The sequence below is a fragment of the Rhipicephalus microplus genome, chromosome X (assembly GCF_043290135.1).
Source record: "Rhipicephalus microplus isolate Deutch F79 chromosome X, USDA_Rmic, whole genome shotgun sequence".
In the NCBI taxonomy this organism is placed as follows: Eukaryota; Metazoa; Arthropoda; class Arachnida; order Ixodida; family Ixodidae; genus Rhipicephalus; species Rhipicephalus microplus.
In genome coordinates, this window is record NC_134710.1 from 406,185,728 (window position 1) to 406,203,678 (window position 17,951).

Below are 17,951 nucleotides of genomic sequence, written 5' to 3' on the forward strand. Positions count from 1 at the left end.
GCCGATCGTACAACGAAGATGTGAGGCGGCAACGGTGAGGTTTAAGGCCAGTGGCAGTGCTGCTGCGCGGCGGAAGTCAGTACCGAAAGAACAGCTAGCGAGCTAGAGACTTCACAGAGAATACCTAGTTTCATCGCAAACACGGCGGAGTGGCTGCAATTCGCGGGGGCGGTACGTGACTACTGCATAAATAACTTTTTTCTCAGTTACTTAGGTAGTTGGAAAGGAGAAGGAGGGTCTTTATTTCAAATTTTATGGTATATAACATGCGTATGCAGCAGGAACCGCTTGAAGAACAGCGGGCGTGGCAGTTGAACGCCATAAGTCGGCACTTTTGGTTAGTTTGATCGTGAATATAGGTCCAGATTATTTGGTCATGAATATAGGTCGATAGCTGGCTATGCACAACATTTTCAAAAGAAAAAAGGTTGACCTATATTCGAATAAATACGGTACTTAACAATTATGGGCTTTTATTTTCTCAGAAATAAAAACAATCTCTTTTTTTCATAAAATGGTATTAAAAACTTGCGTGATGATCAACTCACTGAAAATTCTCCACAGCCTGGCGAGATGGTACCATCGTCCTCAATAACTGTGATGAAAGGAAGCTCAAGGCGCATGGCAACCTCATAGTCATTGTGGTCATGTGCTGGGGTGATCTTCACAGCGCCTGCAGAGCAGAGGTGGCACACAAACAAAAGCAGGTTTGTAAGAGAAGTCTTATCAAGACTAAATGTAAAAATACAGCCACAATCTCACTACTACTGCACTGCCACTTTTCGAGAGCTGCAGTAGATAAGTAATTGTTGAATTTAAACACATGGAACTTTACATTGCACAACTATATAATGTGAATGTCAAGATGCATTAAAAGCAGATTACAATAAAAGGTCAAAGGACAAACAAGCCTAAGCAACTGGAGTGATTCAAGCCACCTAAGGCCCTTCACTGTGATGCTAAATTTAAACACATGAGCGCTTTGGTTTTGCAATCCACAGCAATCGAAATGCAGCTGCCGTGACTAGCAACAGGATTGTGTCCAGGAAGCAGTGCTATAAGGCAGGATAAAACAAAAGAACACAGACCACTATGCAGACTAACGACTACACACTCAGCAGCAAAATGTAACAGCCATTCAACCACTTTAGCAGAGCAGAATCATCACTCTCTATCAATAAAGCAGAACGAACATTTCTGTGAAAAATTTAATCATGCTGTAAAAGATTTTACCAATCTAGGTCACCCAGTACACACCTCGTTGCTGTGACACTAATCAGATGTTAAAACAACTAAGGTATTAAAATGAGGTATTTAAACTATACCTGTGCAAATATTTGAATGAATATTACCATATTCAAATTTTCTTCTGTTCAACCACTGGTACCATGCAGCGGGTTTGGAGCCCCGCAGGCGTCGTAAGGTTTGCATTGTGACGCCGCAGCACCACCCTGAAGCCTGGCTGTACCCATTGAAAACCGGTGGGTGGCCGGCCGGCACTGGGGATCGAACCCAATACCTCCCGCCCATAGTGAAAACTGACACCCAAGCGTTTCGCAGCCGCTACAGTTCTCTTCGATTCAAATTCAGGTAACAGAAAATCTCAAAGTATTCTAAAAAAAATTCGCAATGCTGCGAAGCCCCACATTAAAGTTAAATGAACATACTATCCCAACACTTATTCTTTCTATTTTAAGCGAATTATTCCGGCTTATATGCTCTACGTATAGTAAATTTTAAAACGTAACATACATTGCAGGTTATCACTTGAAATGTAAGTCAAGTCCTGCTACTATTCAAGGTTGCTTCCACTTCTTTTGAACCAAAAAGAATGACATTTGAACATTCCTTGTTTCCATTAAAAAAAAAATACTGTTGAAGTTAGTTGGGTCATGTAAAATACGCTTTGAACTTTCCTTATATTATGTGATATATATACTATTTGAATCGGGTTCAAAAATTATTTAAACCAAATCACTATTTGCTTCGAACTCACTTTGAACCTAAAATTTACTATAGCACAAGCCTAGTTAAAACAGCTGTAGAGACAGCTTAAGGACAACCACCACAAAATTTTACTTTGACTCAATTCATTTTGATTGTGTAGAACACACACCATTGAAGAAAGCTGGTCAAGACTGGTCTTTAAAAGCATACAACCACTCTCCTGAGTGTGCTCTTGAGTGTGCTCAAGGCACACTCAAAGCACACTCAATATCGTGCTTCTCCGGCTCATGCTCAGGTGCGACGAGTAGCCTGTTCTTTTAACATGATGAAGGCATGCATTTTGCAATCAACACGCTAGCGGCCTCAGTCGACGCGGCGGCAGCTAACTTGCGAACGGCAGCATGACGCGCTTCTACAGCCTTCCCTCTGCGCGGTGTAAACACACGCAACCGAACTGCAGATGACTGTGATACGGTAGCCCATGATGAGTATAAATGGCACATTCGTCACCGCCCAACAACTCGCATCCACACCTTTCTGATGCTTATACACTGCCACAACTACGCGAAAGTCATGGCCATTCATCGAGCGGCCTCTGCCATTATCGGAAAATGAAAGAACTTTTGCAGCACACTGGGGTGTGGGCGAGTCGAGCGTCGTCGTGAACTTTTATTTAGCAAAAGCTTATCACTTCTCGCATTTATGGCTTCTAGCATTCGAAGGCATCATTCGGTTAATAGTTCGTGATCATAGATGCCAAAAACGGCATTAAATAGTTTGCCGTGCGATTGCAAGTCTTCATGCTGCCTCCCATTTATTTATTTTTTTCTTCACTTTCGTTTCTGCTGGTGAAGAAATGCTTGAAAAGTGAGTGGCCTCACTCGCAGCGTCCAAAATCTGCCTGCGGTGCTCCTGTGATGCTTGCTGCAATTTACGATATCTTCAACGAAAGTAAACTGCAGCGAAGCATGTGCAAGCGCACGCCTATAGCATGCTTTGGAAAGCCTGTTTAAATTTGTTTTCGCTTTGTATGTGCCATATTTTTACCGCAGCCGCGTCGGAAGTGTTCATCGTAAAAGTAGGGGGCTTCGAAGATATTCACTATAAGTGAATGCAGTTTTAATAAGCAGCACAGAAAAATCATCAGTGACAGAAATATGGTCATTTTCTTATCACGATATCTAGGATCGTTATAAATGCATTGGACTGTATTATTATTTTACATGTTTACCTTTCTTTCATCTCTTTTCATCTATTTGTGGATGGTCATTTCAATGTACTGTGGGTACGAAAAATAGCTTTTTTCCTGGGGGAGGGTGTGTCACTGATATGAACCTCATGTAGGAATGTAATGTTGGCATGTGATGAGACGACATGTTTCTTATAGACCTGATTTGGCGTTTCCAAATGAAGCTGGAAGTTTGTGGCCGTCCTGAGTGCCTCCTCTATGTCCACGTCTTTTGGCACGCCCTGCTAAGTGTTTTAGAATGCACCAACAAGCCCAACCTAAAATGCTACTGCCATTTTCCTAAGCAGACCAAAAGGAAATAAATGACAGATACACAGACATCCACAATAGCTTTTTCACACTCACCTGTGCCAAACTGCATGTCGACAAACTTATCGGTCACGATGGGGATAATTCTGTTGCAGAAAGGATGCACCACACTTTTTCCATGAATGTCAAAGTACCGGGGGTCATCTGGATGTACGGCCACTGCAGTGTCGCCCAGCATGGTCTCAATTCGGGTCGTCGCCACCACCACTTCCTTATCTGGTTTGATAATAAGTGGAGAGAATGGTCAAGACAAAGTGTGCATAGCAGGCAGAGTCTACATGTAATGCTTATAAGAGGCACTTGTACACTCATCCCTTGTTTCAAGGAGAGAACATTTAGTACTTCAATGCTGCATGTTGCAACTGCCGACGAAGAAGAAGTTGCAACATTCAAGCGCGGCTGTGCTCGAGACACGGTTCTGTTTTCTTTGCCTGGCTGATGGTTCCGTTTTCTTTGCCTGGCTGACCATCAGCCAGGCAAAGAAAACAGAACCGTGTATCTAGCAGAGCTGCGCGTGAATGCCGCAACTTCTTCTTCATCGGAAGTTGCAACAACCTGCACCGTGCAAAAACAAAGTTCATGAAAGCTGGTGAACTTCAAAGGGTAGAGCATCTTGGTATGTCCTTGTAGATGCGTTCCATTTGCAAGTCTGATGGTACATGACCTTATGTTTTGATCGCGACTAGCGTGGACTTCAGTCACTCTGGCTAGCTTCCACAGTTGCCGTGGTTGTAGGCTGTCTTGAAGTACGACGTCTCCGATGTTCACTTCCGCAGTTGTTCACACCCGCATTTTTAACCAGCAGGTCAAGAATGAGTCTTCTACGGCATTAAAGCCTTTCATTCATCTACCAAAAACGTTTGTCTCTACACTATATTTACACTCAAAGCTCGATATAGCGAACACGCATATAACGAATTGTCAGTTAAAACGAAGTAAAATCATAACACAGTCAATCGCTGATATATCTAACTCGAAGGGGATTGCAAAATAGTTCAATATATCAATAATCCTAAATACAGTACAATGTATGCGTATTTCTGGCCTAAACTAAAACATTTCAGGCGTCGGAAATCGTTACCAGCACTAACATAATGATTCGCTCACAGTATAATGAAGAGCAAGGTGTGAACATTAAGTTAGCACACTTTATTTCACATGAAAATAGTATGCAAACTTGTCTTGCTTCTTGCATGCCCTCAAGTTCACGTCATCCTCAATATCATTGAATCTTATCAAATACCATATTTGCTCGTGTAATGAACCCAGCTTTTTTCAGAAAAGTTCACGCCAAAGAGAGAGGAGGGTTGATTAGACAGAAGAAAAAAGTCAAGTTATAACAATAAAAATTTCCCATGAGGGTAATTAAAAGCTTGTCAAACCACTGCTGGCTTTCAATTTAGTGCCGATCTATGGAGCCTCTATTTGAGAATTTCGCTCTCCACAAAGGCAAGCTGTCCTTGTTTTGGCGTACTTTTACATGCCTTGTCTTGATGTACTTTATACATGTGGCGGGTTCCCGGCACGTCCCACCACGTGCAACGCAACTGTGCAGATAGCGCATGTACAGGCCAACACACATGAATCGACGCTGAAAGGGTCGTCCAGCCGCTCAGTTCCCATGCTCAAGCCCATGCTCGACCCATCTTAAAGGAACACTGACATCAAATTACAAGATCGATATGTGCCCATCATTCGATCACTTGGTATGCATAGGTCTTCTTGGCCAAATTTGAATATCGTCCGTCGCGTCAAAGTTATTTCATTTCGACATTAAACAGCGTAGAAAAGCTAAGGAGAAAAAACAAAAATAGACTGCCCGGCAACATCGACACTAGTGCTATGTGTTCGGCGTGATACATTCCACAAATACCATCCTGAGTGACAATGCGCTCGTAACGATGACGTTGACAATCTCTGAGTGTGTTTAGAGCCGACTCCTAGCTATGCTCTTACTAGTGGCTCTCCTTGCTGAGTTGAAGCGTGCGTGCGATTCATCGTGTTTCATCGACTGATTTGCGTTGTGCTTCACTGCGTGTGAGTACGATCATTCAGAGCGACAATACATGCCAGAATGTCGGGTAACCGCGTAGAGAGAACCTGCACGTCGAGGCACGGAAAAAACGGAAAGTGCATGGCATTTAATGCCTTTCCAAGCCATGAACCTAAACGCAGCCAGTGGGTTGACTTCGTACATGCCGTTGGACAGAGGGACTGGACGCCTGTGAAGAGCAGCCGCATTTGCTCCCTTCACTTTGCAGCAAGCTGCTCTAGGGTAAATCCTGTGTTGGCGAAACAGTTGGGTTTCACTGGCAGAACGAGGCCTCTTCTCGAGGCCGGGGTTATTCCTACCGTGCGCCCTGCTGCAGCTGAAAGCAGCAATTCACTCGCCAAACGTTCGCGACATGAGGTTCGTAGTTGGTGTTCCTGAGCTCCGACAGTACGGCTGGGGCTGATAAATAGATTGCATTTAACGCGGAGCTTGCCACGCAAGGATTGTCACGAACTGCGGCGATACCCAATTCCAGGTTGCTGTCATCATCACTAGCCGATGTTGACCGCGATGATGGCGAGGACGACGATGTTGGTGACAGAGGCATGTCTACGCCTTCAGAGACACAGCTGGACTGACTGTATGTGCGCTCCTAGCAGACTAAACGGCAGTGTGACGTCGCCACTTTTTGGGAAAGCGGCATCAGCTGCGCAGCGGCCTCGACGTGGCCGCGAGGTAGCGCTGCCAGCACTACAATTTGGCGGGCTTTCCACCTATTTTGAACCGCGTTTGATAGCGAATATATTAATCAATATTACAGATACTCATTCGTCACTCAGAAGCGTTTTAGGTTGTGAATCCCTACTAGGTGGTCAATAGCTACTTGTTGACGCAAAAATCTTGACATGAGTAAATTTGATGTCAGTGCTCTTTTAAGTTTAATACTGGCCATGTTGAAAGTGTACTGGCCGATAGTCAACAAAAACGCAGTGTCACATGGCAGCGCACGCACGTTCCAGGTGCAGGTTGTGGCGTCAGCGAAATGGGCGGAGTTGCGCTTTGTTTATTGCTTTGTTTGTGCACCACTGTGCTTGCGTGATGCTATAAGTTCAAGATTTCTTCTGCGTTCGACCGATAGCGATATGCCTCAAAAGGCGCGACTTTCAAACTTTGATCCACGTCGTCAGCACTCGCTCTGCTCACAACTGTTTAGTATTGTTGTTAAACTATGTTTTGACTTTTATTTTGTCGTTACTTTACGATATTGACACAAGGTAGGCTGGCAACTATAGTACCCAGCCTCTGAGGAGGATATTGAAGTAGTTCTGTGGGCGCGTGCACAGGTGTTAATGTTTTTGTCTTTGGTTACGAAAGTAAATGCCCTGTTTTGTGCCTGCGTCCCTGTGTACACAGGTGCTGGGAACGGTAGATGATACAGTCCCCAGAGGGCACCGCTGACGCAAGCCCATCGAGTAGCTCAGCCGAGCTTACCCCTGTGCACGTACGTTTCAGCCGTGGTCTCCAGGGACTCGAGCCACAGCATGGTTTGCTGCCTGAACGTCAGAAGATTATGAACCGAACACCGCCTAACGTCACCGTGCCAGCACCAGTGCACATGGTTGTCAACCAGCCCATGATGCCAAAAACATTTCACAGAGCTGCTGTTGAAGATGCTGACGACTGGCTCTAACATTTCAACCGGATCGCCGTCATCAACGATTGGACCCAGAGCGTAAGCTACGCTATGTGTACTGCTTTCTCGAGGACTTCACGAAAACATGGTTTGAGAACCATGAAGCAACGCTTACGTCATGGGATGAGTTTCACCGGCAGTTCCTCGAGGCCTTTGCCCGAGAGGACAGGAAAGAGACAGCGGAGTGTGCTATAAAGGCAAGGGTTCAAGGCCCTAACGAAAGGGTGACGACTTACATAGAGGACATGGATCGGCTTTTCAGGCGTGCGGAGCCCTCTATGACCGAATCCAAGAAAGTTCGCCACTTAATATTAGCGTGGTGTTAAAGAAGAGATTATTGCCGGCCTGATTCGAAACCCGCCTGCGACACTTGCGTAGTTCCATATGGAAGCCACTGCCATGGAGAGGGCCCTTCAACAGCATGCCAAGCAGCATAACCGTGGTATGCATCCAAGTGAGGTCACTTCTGTCACTCTCAGCAATGGCATCAGCACGTTGCGAGAGCTCATTAGAGCTCTCATTAAGAAAGAGCCACCAAAGATGCAGGTGACTGCTTCCCCTGTAGAGCAGCTCTCCGTCGCCGAGATGGTACGCGCCGAGCTACGACAAGCCGTTCACGCTCCCCAACAGTCCGAGGCGGCACAACAGAGGCACTGCGACGAAATGAGCTAAGCGGAAGCAGTGCGAGGTCCTCCATCGTGCATTTCACCCAGTGTGTTTTACCCCAATGAGCGACGCGCTCAGCAAATGGAGGTAGGCTTCCATCCTGGCAGCCCGCCGTTGATCGCCGAAGCACAACCGAGGAAGAGTGACATCTGGCGTACACCCGACCACAGGCCCCTTTGTTTCCACTGTGGGGAAGCCGGACATGTCTAGCGAACATGTCCATACCGTCGTGTGGGTCTCCGTGGATTTTCACCTAATGCCCCTCGTCCACAACCTGGCGAGCGACCACTAGAAATAGAGAGTTTCATCTCGAATCGTTGCAGTATCGAACATCAGTCGCACGAGCCTCGTTCATCGTCGCCTGCTCGCTACAGGTCACCGAGCCCAGCCTATTGACGCGGTGTTCCGAGACGTCATTCACCCAGTCCTGCAAGTTGGGAAAACTGAGTTCAGCGACCTTCAGAGGTGAGGCTGCTGATGCTGACTACGGAAGTTCCTCCACTACGACGACAGCGACGGCAGCAAAAAGATGTACAGACGCAGTCAAACGTCGTACGGAGTGGTTAGATCAAACATTGCAGTAACCGTGGACGATGAAGAAGCAATGGCGCTAATCGACACAAGAGCAGACACTTCCGTTATGAGCCTGGGCCTTGCCTGCAGGCTGAAGAAGGTTTCTACCCAGTGGGCTGGGTCGCAGATACGTACGGCAGGAGGCCATCTTCTCACTCCTGTAGGACGGTGCACAGCACGAGTCAGTATTCATGGATTTACGTATCTCGGAAATTTTGTAATACTGCCGAGTCGCTCGAGGGACCTAATTCTCGGACTGGACTTTCTGCATGATAACGGAGCCGTGCTTGATTTGCAAGAGTCGCGGGTGACGTTTTCTACAGCACACGCTTTAGAGCGCAACCCTCACGACAGTTACATCGATGCTTTGAGAATTGTTAACGAATGTTGCTTTGAGAATTGTTCGGTTACCGCCGAAGAGTAGCGTGTTGACCTTGGAAACCTGCGACGTTTTTGATTAATTCAACGATTTTGAAGGTATTGCAGAGGCAAATATCCCACTGCTGCTCAAACGAAACAGAAACATTTGCATAGCCCGATGCCTTGTTCGGTTAGAGAATAAACGCTCTCGAGTTCTGCCGACCAACTTCAGCAATGAGTTTCAGCACGTCCCTAGAGGCACCATTGTCACTTTTCTCAGTGAAATCACAGACTTTTCTGATGTCGGCACAATGGATATGACTTCATCGCATTTAAAAGCTTGTGATGGCCTGGGCAGCCGCATTCATGTTAATCCAGACTTGCTAGATTCACTAAAAGATTGGCGGCTAAACCTTGTGACGGAATTCTTGGACTGCTTCTCCACAGCATTGAAAGTTCAACGTACTACCGTTGCAAAACACCGCATTGTTACCGAGAAGTCAGCACGACCTCTTCGCCAACATCCATACCATGTGTCCCCGAAGAAAATAGAGGTGATTAAGCGTCAAGTACAAGAAATGCTGAATGATGACGTCATTCAACCCTCGACGAGTCCGTGGGCATCACCAGTTGTCCTAGTAAAGAAAGAAGACAACACACTATGCTTCTGCGTCGACTACCGACGGCTTAACAATTCACAGACCACAACGTTTACCCCCTGCCTCGGATTGATGATGCCTTAAACCGTCTACGCTATGCCCAGTTCTTTACATCATTAGATCTCAAGTCAGGGTACTGGCAAATTGAAGTTCACGAGAGCGACCGTGAAAAAACAGCGAGCGCAACTCCTGACGGGCTCTACGAATTTAAAGTGCTGCCTTTCAGTTTCTGTTCCGCTCCCGCAACATTTGAACGCATGATGGACACTGTACTTGCTGGACTAAAGTGGACTAAAGTGGACTAAAGTTCCACCCACGAATTTAAAGTGCTGCCTTTCAGTTTCTGTTCCGCTCCCGCAACATTTGAACGCATGATGGACACTGTACTTGCTGGACTAAAGTGGCAGACGTGTCTTGTATACTTGGATGATGTCGTTGCGTTTTCAAGCACGTTTCACGAACATCTTTCAAGGCTAAAAAGTGTCCTCACTGCAATAAGGAGAGCAAACGTTACTATCAAGCCCAAAAAGTGCTACTTTGGCTATCAAGAATTAAAGTTTTTCGGCCACGTGGTGAGCTTGGGGGGTGTTCGACCAGATACGAAGAAGTTGAAGTTGGCTGCCATTGCCGATTTCCTTCATCCTGGAGACAAGAAGACTGTTCAGCAATTCCTCAGACTCTGTGCCTACTACTGCCGCTTTGTCCAAGGATTTTGGAAAATTGCGGAGCCTCTTACAAGACTGACACATCCAGATGTGCCCTTCGTATGGACGGAAAAACAACAACAAGCCTTCGTACAGCTACGCAATCGACTGCAGACAGCTCCAGTGCTGGCACATTTTGACGACGCTGCCGACACTGAGATTCACATGAACGCCAGCAACGTAGGAATCGGTGCCATTCTAGTTCAATGGCAGGACGACGCAAAGCGTGTGATCGCTTACGCGAGTCGCGGTCTCACAAAAGCAGAGGCTAACTACTCTACCACCAAAAAAGAGTGCCTAGCAGTCGTTTGGGCCATTAGCAAGTTTCGACCCTACCTATACGGCCAACCATTTCGAGCGGTCAGTGACCACCATTCGCTCTGTTGGCTTGCCAATCTACGGAATCCATCAGGCCGCCTCGCCCGCTGGAGCCTCCCACCTTCAAGAGTACGACATAACGGTTGTCTACCAATCAGGACATAAGCATACAGATGCTGACTGCCTGTCTCGTACTCCTAGTTCCCTGACGTCATGTGACACTGAACAAGATTTACCGTTTCTTGGCATCGTCGATGTGGTGCGGATGGCTGAGCTTCAACGTGAGGACACTGAGCTACTTCCTGTCATCCAGCATCTTCATCGAGAAGACGTTATCGTCCCACGCCGGCTCTCACATGGATTAACATCGTATTGCCTGCGGAACAATGTTCTCTACAAGAGAAATCTTGAGAGCAGCCAGGAAACTTTTCTCCTCGCCGTTCCAACGGCACTGCGTGAGGAAGTTTTGCAGGCGAGCCATGACGATTCTTCTGCCAGTCACTTAGGCTTTGCTAGGATATTAGCGCGCATTCGACAAAAGTACTACTGGCTACACCTGTATTCGTCCATTCAGCGCTATGTCCGCACCTGCCGTGACTGTCAGAGGCGTAAAGTTCCACCCGCAAAGCCTGCCGGCTTCCTCCAACCTTTAGATCCACCTCAAACATCGTTTCAGCAAGTGGGAATGGATCTTCTTGGTCCATTCCCTAAGTCATCCTCATAAAATAAGTGGATAATCGTCGCTACCGACCATCTGACTCGCTATGCAGAAACCAAAGCTGTGCCTAGGGAAACTGCAGTTGAAGCCGCCAGATTCTTTGTCCACAACATTGTTTTGCGTCATGGTGCACCTGCTGTTTTTATAACCGATCACGGAGCAGCATTTATGGCACAGTTATTGCAACAAGTCGCCAAGCTGACGCACACCAACCACTGGAAAACAACAGCTTATCATAACCAAACGACCGGCTTGACGAAGCGGTTAAACAATACACTAGTCGACATGCTATGTATGTTGATGTAGAGCACAAAACGTGGGATGAAACTTTGTCGTACGTCACGTTTGCTTATAATACCGCTGTGCAAGAGACCATGAACCTGACACCATTCGAGCTTGTTTATGGCCGTCGGGTCACAACACTATTAGACGCTATGCTCCCCGTAGACCAGGACACTAGCGGAAATGACAGCGCTGACGACTTCGTTGAGAAAGCTGAGGAAGCCCGCCAGCTTGCATGGAACCGCATTCGCACACAGCAAGATACCGACGCTCGCCGTTACAACCAAGGCTGAAGGAACGTCCACTATCAACCAGGTGACTTTGTATTGGTGTGGACACCAGTTCGACATCGTGGGTTTTCGGAGATGCTATTGCGACGCTACTTTGGCCCTTACAAAATTGTTCGCTGCCTCAGTGACGTGAATTATGAGATAGTTCCCCAAAGCTCCAATACAAGTTTAAACCAAAGACATCCACGTCCAGAAGTAGTCGATGTAGTATGGATGAAACGGTACCACGCCCACGAGTTATGGACACTTCAACTTTTTTTCTCATTATTCACAACAGCGCTGGGTTATGTTTTTTTTTTTTTTTTTCGTTGACATGACCATCTTTTTCAATGGCCATCTCTAGCATCTTGGTCAATCGACCGGAACGGTCACTCTTGAAAGGGGGGAATTGACAAATGGTAGGCTGGCAACTATAGTGGCCAGCCTCTGAAGAGGATAATGAAGTAGTTCTGTGGGCGCGTGCACTGGTTTTCGTGCTTTTGGCCTTTGGTTACGAAAGTAAACGCCCTGTTTTGTGCCTGCGCCCCTGTGTCTTTGTGACAATATGATGGTGTGATTTAACATTGTTTCAATGGTAAACGGCAATGGATGTCACACAGGAATAAAATGCACAGAGACATTAAAAAAGCAGATTTTTTTTTTTTCAAGGACCAATGTGGGGGGGGTTCATCATGCCAGTAAATACGATAAGCGAATTCAGCTCCTTCGGCCTCAACAGCGTTGATTGGCACAGAACACCAATGCAGGCTTTGAAGTGTCGCAAAAGGTTGGTTAGTGCCACAAGCGATGGCCTTCGCATATTCATAACCACACGGGTACACTTCCGCGGCAACGGCAGCCGTGATATCAGCATCGATGCAGTCTGAAACAGCTAGGTCGTCATCCGCACCGATGGAATCAATCGCTGTCCAAGATCATAAGTCGCGGAATTCACTGAGGCACCGTACGCCATTGTCAGCGATCGTGATGCACCTGAAGTCGTCACCTGGCCCGCAAGAAATGTTTACGACGGTGCTTTACTTGATGTTGCTCTAAGCGCCAGTCATAAATTTTATCGCTACGTGTGAGCCAACGTTCTGTTTAACTCCCGAATGAGGATTTATCAGGAACGAGGCTAGAAGTGTACAAGTCTATAAGGCACAAAACACAACGCCGAGTGCAAAGTTCCCATCGTTTACATGCAATATCGATACCACTTGTGGCTTTGAAGCTGGCAGCTGCTGCTTTTAGCAGCTCTGATGCGAAAAGCTAGACAAAGCGTAGCCTCCGAGGCATGAGTCTTAAAACTGGAAACACTAAAAATACGCCACGAGGTTGCACATCTCAAAGACCATGATTTTTAGGCTCGCATGTCATTGTGGGGTAACTAACAAGGATGAGAATGCGAACATTGCAACGAGATCACTGAGTCACTTCACATTACTATAGCATTACAGTGTAATGTACGTTGCATTCTCATTTTGGTGTCCTTGGCAATCGGTGCTTTCGAAAAACACTATGCCCGCAGGTTAAGACCTGCTGGTCGCGCAGTGAAACAGACCAGCATGATTAAATAACGCTCTCTTTTTGTCATCTACGCACAAAAAGGGATCGGAACTTGTTAAAACACGGCTGAAAATTGAGCAATATTAGGTAGGAAAAATGCACTTTCTGGGCTTTGGCGGGGCGCAGCGTTCAATATAGCAGATGTCTCACTGTGCAGGAGTTCGATACACAGGTGCATACTTTTGCATGTGAAATTCAAGGGGATTTCCCAACTGTTCGATATAGCCAATAATTTGATATACAGTCGAACACGGATATATCTAACTCGAAGAGGATCGCGAATTAGTTCGATATATGAAAAATTCTATATAAAAATATAGAGGCTCCAAGAGCTTACCTGTAGCGGATCACCTACAATAGGCGCATTCAAGAATGATAACTAATTCCGCACACACGCCTTAACAGAATGATTTATTTGTGTGAAAAAAAAAAAATCGCTAATTTTGGCCTGCTTCTTCATTTTTGAAATGTTAGACGCTAGTCTCTATCTTATCGAGGCTGTCCAGTTACAACAGCCCGGTTCCTTTCATGTGGCCGATATAACGGCGAATGATGCCGAACGCTGCTGCCACTTTAGCGGCGGAGTATGCGTGTTTAGCCAGAGCTTCGTCTGGACGATCCTCCTCGTCGCATGAGCTGTCGGCCTGGACATTGCAGTCCGCTTCCATGAAGTCGTCTGCAGACACTTCGTGTGGAACTGCTTCTGGGAAGCAGAACGACAACTCGCGAAGCGTGTCGTCTATGCGCTCGTTGTTGTCGTCTTTACCGGTTTCTGCAAGTTCCACCGTCTCGAAGCCTGCCGTTTTCTCCTGCATTCTCTGCGGGAGAAAACTTTACAGAGATTTCCGGCCCCTCCTTTGTCATCCACTGCTGGATATTCTGGCTTGACAGCTTCCCTTTCGCCAAAATTGGTTTTGCCAAAGATGTTGTAGTGCTGCTTAAATTGGAGAAGCCACTCGCTCTTGTCGGCGAAGTTGTTTCACCGAGTGCAGATGCAAACCATATGGCCTTGGCGATCAGCACCGGGCCATCCACCGGAATGTTCTTCGTGTGCACTTCTAAAAACCTGGCATAGAGTGCCTTTTCTCATTCCCGTGGGCAGAAGCGCGCACATGACAGGCTCCCGACATTCGCTGCTCCACCGCCGTTGCCTTGATATTTACCTTGTTTTTCAACAAGGTACTCAGAGTGTTCTGTGGTATCCCGAAGTCGTCCGCAACGGTAGTTCTGCCATCAATAACACTAGTTCAACTGTAGTTCTGTCATCGATAACAGCGTGAGAAATACATGTTTATAATAAAATTTCAAATATAACGAAATATGTTCACAGCAAGTGATACTTCGTTGTAATGAGGTTTAAGTGTTGTTGAATTTCCCACATTCAGCTTGAGAGAAGAAAACGACGAGCTTTGCACCTACATGACAGCGCACGCGTGAGCTCGTTAAGGAAGTAGACGAGCTCACATTATGGGCTCATTCTCGTATGCTAATAAACGACTGTCTGAGTTCTCAAGTTTGTGCAGGCTGTTCTGTTGGCCACATATTTTACAGTGTATCATCAGTGCTGTAACATGCGAAAACCAGACTCATTAGAGTTCAAATTACTCTTATTACAATTGTCCCAAAACTCAGTCGACATCATAGTCAATGCAACGATTACTGAGTACGAGTTAGACATGTACAGCACTTGCTCAAATAATCATTGCACTGGTATGATGATCGCATTCCTGAATTCTGTCACCAATCTTACTTTTTTTTTTTTTTAGCGAACAGTCATCGCACCCAAAACTTACGATCCAAGTAATGGCAGTCCAAGTAAGTTATATGTCTGCCGTTAAAGGTAATGTAGTATGCACTCGAGTACAGCACTGCTCCATGTTGTTTCTCTAGCAGTAACATCAGATGCACCATACCTTCAAACTGTCCCGCACCTTAATACAGTTAGTGAGAACCCACATGAAAAGGTGTGGGTAGGAGCACAAGTGTACTGTCACATGGTTGTGACAGTGAAGAACGGAATTAAAGCCAGCAAGAGGTGGACTGTTCATTGGGCAAACTTGTGCCAAGCAAAGGAAGTAGTAACACCCAAAGCCCAATGATATCAGCGAGCACAATCGCTGGTCATCGATAAGCTGATAGGTGATGCACAGCATCAGCTTTTATACTTTCAAGAGTGAAGATTCGGGCATTATTATTGATGTTCGCATTGGTTCCATGATAAACTCAATTACTCGCGCCATTCGTAAAATTATATAGAAACAGTCTTCAACAACAGAGAAGATTCCTAGTTATTACAGTGTGTCCTGCGCTGAGCAATGGTGAAGTGCAGGACAGCCTGATCACATGAAGATACAGAAAGCAGCACACATGGCAGTGTCATCAGCCCTCTCACATTTACAACACTTGCATCTCCATACATAGCGCCACGTAATTCAACAAAATATGACCTTACTTTAATATCTCTCAATTGCCGAACTGCTACAGGATTACGGAACACACTTTACGTTTCATTCCAGCGCAATTGTCTGCATGTATAAGCCTAGCAATAAGAATCTTCTATCCCTGCATATGATAGGATAAAGATTGCACATGGCTCTTCATACTATAAGAATTTTGTTAAGACCAGCCTTCATCATTATTAGTGTTCCTTTTCCCATTTTTCTATGCAGCAATGACTTGCAAGTAAAGTTGAAATCAAAAGCAAAAGGTTCACCTTCTAAGCCATGCAACATAGTGGAACTCGGCAATGAGAAAGATGCGACACTTCTGTAAACTTTGGTGATCTGCACAATTTTCAGCTACTTTCTCAATTTCAACTAAATTAGTTTTAAGCACAGTGCATTTTCAGTCAAATAATTTTGATACAGTGAAGATAAAAGGCTGTGCATGTGAAGGCTAATATAAAAACACTGGAGAAACCAGAAAAGGCGGTCACACTGTTTTTTGTTTCGTTTTGTTTTTCCAAAGTCTACCATCTCTAATCCCTCGCACATGCGTCTTGCTTTCCATGAAGCATTCATGCAAAATGCCTTTAATACGAAGGTAGGCCTTCTTCAGCATGACTCTTTCGTTATTGTCAAAATAGCCATTGTACGCCTCCCGGCTTGCAAGTGTACTCTTCTGAAAATTTCACCCCACTTATTTAATTCAAACATAAGCCAAGACCAATCTCTTTAGAAAAGAAAGTGCGATCAATGTGCGAGTAAGTACTGTATTACTATATGCATATATATTTCAAATATACATAACAACCTAAACGGTGAGCTGCGCTAAGCAGTATATCACCCAAGCACTAATTCAGGGAGCACCAGAATATCTTCCCCCTAGTAAGAGCTGTGCATCAATAACAGCGAGTTGATTTTACAAAAACATTTTGCGTTTAGCAAGCACACACAATGCACACATGTGGCACGGTCCTGTCAGCAAATGAGAATGCACCAACCTGAATCCATCACCTGGTAGGCAAAAGAGACAAGCACACCAAACTCCACTTTCTCTTTATAACCTGGCACAGGAAGAAGAGTGCGTCCAGGCAGCTCTTTCTTATCAACCTGTAGGGACAAAAGAAAAGCTTGCTTCAAGAGACGTGTGGATATTCACTGTTTAATTAATTAGCCCCAGAACCAGGGCCGAGCAAGCGTACTATAAAATTGTATTGCGATAAAATACAAGACACTAGGACAAGAAGCACTTGCGATACAGATTTGAACTGCAACCAACTTTATTAAAACTTGAATGAAATGTCTGTTAGTATCTCTAAAATTTTTCCTTTCTTGCTCAAATTATATTACTGGCTTCATTCTGAAACAACTTACTGAGGTTTCTTTTGCTGCTTAACATGACAGCTCTTTCTTCATACACTGTACTGTCAGCGGTTTTTTGTTGTCTCTTTTGTAACTGACAGGGGGTCATTCTTCTATTTTTTGACCAAATAATAGGATGCAAATATGGCTGTGGAGTTTAACCATGGACGTAAGTTACCTTTTACTTAACTTGTGCGAATATTTGAGCACTTTGAATACACGTATGAATATTGATGTATTTAAATTCACTTATATTCATATTTATATTATTGGAAGCTTGGAAGTATTCAAATCTGAAACGAAAATTTCGTTATAGTGAAATCAAAAAAAATATATCTAAGCTGAGGTAGCAAAACAAAGAAACATTTATTCTCAAAATTAAAAAAATGTTCGCTGCTTCCTATTCTTTCCCAGCAGCGTCACGACGTGATTCTCACCCATGCATAGCGAGGCCATGGTGAAAAGCACGTTGAAATAACGCCTAAAATCGCTTTCGTGAACGAACCAAACAGTTGCATTAACACATTAACACCAGCAGCTGTCCGCCGTCAAAAGTATCCGACAACGCCGAGATGGAGGCTGGGTATCGTGGAGCGGCGAATTTTGCATTATTCTACGCCATTCTTATCATTCATTACTCGTGGATAGCTGATTTTGTTGATAATGCAGACGAACAGCCGCTCTGATTAGTTACCACACTGGCCAAGCGCAAACATAATGATAAGCATCGGAAAAGGCATCGTGTCGCGGTTGCACCCAGCAGCTGTGAGAAGGAAACCATGAACTGAGCGACTGAGCTTCAGCTTCGGATCGTCTGCAGCTGAAAAGCAAGCCAGTGGCAA

The 17,951-nt window shown here is 45.4% G+C and overlaps 1 protein-coding gene across 1 annotated transcript in view; it reads right to left on the reverse strand.

The window, feature by feature from the left end:
* ValRS (Valyl-tRNA synthetase) overlaps nt 1–17,951 on the reverse strand; it is a 139,201-nt gene that overhangs the window by 93,108 nt on the left and 28,142 nt on the right. Inside the window, exons 8-10 of the mRNA XM_037413243.2 lie at nt 16,749–16,857; nt 3,542–3,721; nt 549–673 (exon numbers count right to left, since the gene is read on the reverse strand). Coding sequence (XP_037269140.2) covers nt 549–673; nt 3,542–3,721; nt 16,749–16,857 — 414 coding nt within the window. The remainder of the gene's footprint in view (nt 1–548; nt 674–3,541; nt 3,722–16,748; nt 16,858–17,951) is intronic.